General features: G+C 44.3%; 1 protein-coding gene across 2 annotated transcripts in view; it reads right to left on the reverse strand.

Annotated features, from left to right (window-relative positions):
- Nucleotides 1-5,980, reverse strand: part of USP24 (ubiquitin specific peptidase 24) — a 60,874-nt gene extending 54,894 nt beyond the window's left edge. For both annotated transcript variants that reach the window (XM_042030779.1, XM_042030778.1), the window contains exon 1: nt 5,585-5,980. In XM_042030779.1, coding sequence (XP_041886713.1) covers nt 5,585-5,890 — 306 coding nt within the window. In that variant the 5' untranslated portion in view covers nt 5,891-5,980. The remainder of the gene's footprint in view (nt 1-5,584) is intronic.
- Between the last annotated feature and the right edge of the window lie 20 nt (nt 5,981-6,000).

The raw sequence follows: 6,000 nt of genomic DNA on the forward strand, positions 1-6,000 counted from the left end.
CAATAAAACAATGAATCACAAACGCTTAACACTTCAGTACTTAAAATTAAGTCAATACTTATATCTCCCTTTGCCAAAACACCAGGAATTAATAGAGAAGTGCTGCAAAAACCACTATATAAAGTATTTAATGTAATGTTTTAGTGACCAAAGGTCACTAAAGGAAAGGAAAGGAAAATTAATTCAATACTGCTGCTAAACACTCATCTGTACTTCTGTTCTACAGATGTACACTGATGAGCCAGAAACCAGAACTGACAAAGCAGCTGATTTCAACAGTATATAATTCCAAAATTGTGACTAACTAATATGGAAAAATCTTTAAATGCCTCTCAAGATCTCTCTGCTGGGCATCAGAAAAGCCAGAACTGTCGTAAAGTAGTGAGCAGGAGGATCAAGTGGCAAGAAACAGTGGGAACACTGGCTTTTAAAATTAATTTTACATTTGGCTCCTGAAACATATATACCAAAGGCTATTCCTACAGCAGCAGAAATACATGTTTTTTTCAAAATAAAAGCTTACAAAAGAAACAGGCACTTCCTCTTTGCCCTCCTCATACAAAGAGCTACTGTTCCTTAATCCAAAAGCAATCCAAATGATTTGCTGGAATTAACTTCTAACACTGGCTAATTTGTTTTTATTCTCATTCTTCCTCAGTATTTCACTTCCTTATGAAACAGCTGCCACAGAATAGCACTGTAAACTGGGCAGATGACCAGAAAATGCTTCCAGAGGACATTATAGCAGAGAGACTTCCTGCCCAGCTGAGAAATTGGCTGTAGAGAGCTGTCTCCCACCTTCACTGACCCTGCAGGCATCACCTTCATCACCAATGAACCAGTAATTACAGAGTGCTCCTCTCAATCCAGCAATTACTCTAACGATCACATTACATGATAATGACTTCGTGAGTTATTCAAAACAAAGCTTACATTTAAAATTAACCAGCTGCATCTCTCAGTATCACCCCTATTTCCCTAACTTCATGTAGCATCTCTATTAGCCTGTGCTGTATCAAGAATGAAACCCAGAGTATTTGCTTTCAAATGCTTTCAAGGAAGTGTTAATGGAATCAGAATATAAAAAGAGATTCCACACCAGGGCCACTCATTTTTGAAAACAGTGATGCTGAAAACCAGGAGTGCTAAAATACTAATTCCACTTGACATTCTGATGGCATCCAGCCAGGGCCTCGATGCCAGAATCCACCACAGAGCTTTATTTGATTGCTTAATTGTTTTACAAGGCCAATTCGTAGACAAGCCACACTGTAAAACTTCCACACGAGAATGCAAGAAATACTCACTTTTGCAAAGCTCAAGACTACTTACAAGAGAGGAGACTGACTTTAAATGTGCAGAACTGTAGCGTGAAATCCATCTCATTTGCTTGGAGGCTAAATACCTTCTTTGTCTTTAAATAAATACAGCTCCTTCCATTCAAAGATCAAAGAACTTCACAAGCCTAACATCCATGGTTCTCCTAATAAAGCACACCCCATTATCCTCATTTTACACATTAAAAGCTAAACCAGAGGTTAACTTACACACCCACCGTGACACAGCACATCTGTGGCAGAACTGCTTTCAGTCCTGAGCTTTAATAATGAGGAGAGGTAGGGTTTGAACACCACAGTTCTGCAGCATGACTAGTGAGAATGTTCCTGGCACTGGCACTCACTACAGTCGCCGGCCTGGCTTTTTCACAAAATCCCTTCTCTTGCAGTCAAACAGCACCTCAAAAGCAATCTTGGACAAGTTTTATTATAAACCTTACCTAGTAAAATCTGGCATGTACGAGCTTTTGATCCAGTTCAACTAAAAAAACATAAATCAAAAGAGCACATGCTGAAGGGGACAGGAATAGCCGGAGGGTAATATAATCTGTTCATCACAATTTAGCCCAAAGGTCATAGTAATGGCTCTCAGAAGCTGTTTTAAAAGCAAATTAAGATTGTTTTAGTGAAGGTTACACAAACTATTGGTATATCTTTAATATTTTTACCTGCCCCTCCCCACAGTTTCAAGTTCTCTGGTCACAATCCCCACATTTGTTCAGCTTGCTCTTCTCCATCCCATTTCTCCAGAACTCACTAAAGCCAGCAATTGTGGCACTTGTGGCAATTCACGGACACACTGACAGACATTGTCATCGCACTCATTTATAGTCTTGTCTTAAATTATAAAGGATTTAGAGCAGCAGTTCATAAAACAGCTTATCTGTCAGTCAGATGAAGAGATGAGCATAGCGTCCCTCACCCGCCTCCCTCAGCACAGAATCACACCATGACAATCTGCATGTTGCCTAAGGAATCAACACAGAAATCCCACATTCCTGCCAAATTGCAAGATTTACTTCTGTCAACAGACATAAACACAGAAGTTATGTCAAACACACAAAGTTACCTCTTGGAAAAGCAGGTGACCTCAGTCTATCAATGTGGTTTGGTGCTACGAAGGGTAAAACTTCAAATCAGCTGTAAGCCTCAAGCTGAACTTCCTGCACTTTCAGGAAGACTGCAGAAATGAACTGAAGCCCCCTTTGTATTTCCAAGTTTGTCTGGCCTTTTCCTTTTGATGAGTTAAGTGTGGTCATGCTACCAGCATCAACGCCAGAGGCACACCACAGCCATCAACCTAAAACTGAAGCAACTTGGAAACACTGGCCAGCTGAAAGTGAAGTTTTAACCTAATGAAATTGAAATTTATGCACATCTTCAGCTCAAGCCTCACACAGAAAGAAAGCACAGGGCATATGTTGGACCAGCTCACAGCAGCTATCTTGCTTCTGGGCCAGTTACTCCGAATTCAAGCTTCTTTAAGACTTCCAGACAGCCCTGAAGACCAGCAGTCTGGACCACTGAAAGAGGATTCATACTGATTTTTACTATCTTATCTAAAGAAAACATGTTTTAACTAGTATGATATGTATCTGGTTGCTGTGCTCTTTTCAAAGAAAACCACTAGACAAGCCTTTCTTTGATCCACATGAATGTTGAACAGATTCTAACATTATGTAATAGAGACCGAATAAGCATATGCAAACATAATGGATTCATTACTGATTAGGGAAAATGTAAAGTGTTTAATCATTCATACACTTATTCTTATATGCATGCTAAAGTGTGCTCAGCCAAAAAAAGCATGTAAATTCAAAGTACAGACCTGTTACACATGTCTTGAAGAATGATTGAAGCATTCTTGCTATTTTTAAATTATAACATCTAATCCTAACTTTTGTTCAGGAAGTGTTAGACTTGAACATTTTACTTGGGGGAATATTTCTAGGAATTCTTCTCCTGTGATTTACCTCCTGCTGCTGATATATAAAATCCAAAAATCTAACACCCCATTTCCTCCCCACTGAATAAAAGTTAAAACTGGTATTATGAAGAGAAGGAAGAATACACACTCGAAGAGCTGTTAGAAAGAGAGATGATACTGAGAGGAAGAAAACCAGAAATAACATCTGAATTACCACAAGACAGCATGGGGTACAATATGTTTCACCATAATGTGTATGACTACAATGAATAATATAGCTGCTTCTGCAACGGCTTTCTGTACAGCTTCATATGCCATAAGCTTCTGCTGAATGGAAAACTACTGATTAACCTGATTAATTACTGATTAACTGCTTAAAGAATAGCTGTAGCTTATTAAATGTAATGCTAGATTACAGCTGATGAATAAAAAAACCCAAGGACTGATCATATATCACTTTCCCCCTCTCATAAAATGTATGCCAAAAGCTGTTAAGTTGTGCTGCAGTGTTAGACAAATATGCACAGGCAACAATTCCAATCTCAAGATTTTTATAGATATAACTCTTTTATTACAAAAATACTGTTCTGCATACACGTGCAGGAGTTGACAGATGCTCATATGCAAATGGATCCAATTACTAAATTGAGGCATGAACTTATATAAAGTTTCATGTAGCAAGACACCTCAATCCTTCTGAAATGCCTGCTCTGTGGAGGGATTTACCTACATCGAAATGTTTTGACTTCCCTCCTGTGGGTTAAAAAGAACACAAGTCAGAGCAAACAAGAACGTGAGTGGCAAAGGAAGCTATTACAAAGTTAAGTAAATTTGATCAGAAATACAGGATGAAACAATGGGGGGGCGGGAGAATCCTCTGAGAGCTGTCAAAGTGCCATTTGTAATGGGAACAAGAGCAGGGAAGAAAGTGCTTCTCTGAAGTTTACACTGACAGCTTCTCTCGAAATGTCACACTGACAAGCCAGACTGTCCCAACTATAACTACATCCAACCTAAACGCCAACAAGAACTCTCGTTCACTCTCAATCCTTCACATAGGAAAGGTTAGAAACCAGTTCCCTGGCGCTTCAGTCAGGGAAGTTTAACAGCGGCTCCGCTTCTGCGCAGCACATGTGCCACCCCACGGATCAGCTTACTCCACGAGCACACACCAGCAGCTTAGAGGAGCTCAGGATCTAACCCAGTTAACTCAGTGAGCAGGATCACCTATCTTTATTCCGCAGGACTGGATGTCAATATGCTGAGGCTACGGATACAGATGATCTGTGCAAGCGTAGTTACGCACCTGATATGCCCATGGATTCTTCATGAATGTATTTATAGACACGTACACATGCGTGCACAGAAAGGGAGCACTTCTCTGGCACAGAAAACCCTCAGGATACTCTTCACTGGAGCCTTGGAGGGTACATGAGGTTCCCTGGTTTTGTTCATGAGCTTAAGCATCTGCTCTTGACCACTTTTTGAGACAGAGACTATGCAAGGTGGCCCTCTGGTATCACACAGGGGGGCTTTCTGCTGTTCTCACCCCACGAGTCCCACAGTCTGGACACTACTAATTAGGTCTTTTCTTATGAGCATTCTGTGAAGTTTTGGGAAAAAGACCAAGAGGAGGAGAAGGCTTTATAGGAAAGCACTACAAGATTGTTCCAGAGAGCAAGGAGAGCACCATGAGTGTATCTGCTGGCTGAAGGGTTCAGAGTTCTGGAAGAGGATGGAAGAGAGAGAAAGGCAAACAAGGAGGAAAGAGAGAACCTGGGAAAGGCTGACATTCTCCAGTACTTCTATCTACTTCAGTTTTATTTCTGATCACAGCCCTAAGTAATGACTTAAAGCTCTGTTTTGAAAAACATTTGACCTCACTGCGTTCCTATTTCAGAACTTACACTCAGCTTATCCAAATAAAACTGTACCTAAGGTCATACCCACGTTGCGCTTTCCTTCACATTGTGCAAACAGTTAAAAAAAATAGACAGCCCTTAGTCACCGGGATTATGCAAGAAGGCACAAGAGGGGGAGCGAAAAGCAAAGCCCTACGGTAGCCACACATTCCTGGAATGCCAAGGAAAACCCTGGGTGCGCTTCACCTTGCAGGGATCGCAGGGAACGGGCTCGGGAACGCGCCGGGCGGGCGGCAGGCTGGGAATGGAGGCGGATAAGGAGTCCCGGGCCCGGGGAGTGACGGAGGGTCCCTGGGCACGTCCCGCCGGCCCCACGCCCGGGCCGACCCCGCCCGCGGGGAGGCTGCGGTGGCTCCCACCGCCCGGAGCCGCCCCGGGACCGCCCGCCCGCAGCTCACCTCGGTCTCCACCACTTCGTGGTAGGCGGGCGGCGGGTCGAAGCCGCCTCCGCCGCCTCCGCCGTCCCCGTCGCCGCCGCGGGAGCCCTGCCCGCCGGCGGGGGAGCCGTGCCCGCCCGGCGGGCCCTGCCCGCTCTCCATGGGCTCGTAGCCGCCGTAGTGGAGGCCGGGCCGCTCGTTGGTGAGCAGCGCCACGGCCTCGTTGATGTCGTTCTTGGCCAGGCGCAGGGCCTTGCGGATGGCGGCCGCGTCCGAGAAGCCCATGCAGAGCAGCGTGGTCATGTGCTGCTCCTCCTCGCTCTCCATGGCCGCGCCGGGGAGCGGGGCAGGAGGAGGAGGAAGAGGAGGAGGAGGAGGAGGAGGAGGAGGAAGAAGAGGAGGAAGAGGAGGCCGGGGGCGGGGGGGGAACCCCGCGG

The sequence above is a fragment of the Corvus kubaryi genome, unplaced genomic scaffold (assembly GCF_017639235.1).
Source record: "Corvus kubaryi isolate FWS band 111438036 unplaced genomic scaffold, C.kubaryi_AGA036_p1.0 37334, whole genome shotgun sequence".
NCBI lineage: Eukaryota > Metazoa > Chordata > Aves > Passeriformes > Corvidae > Corvus > Corvus kubaryi.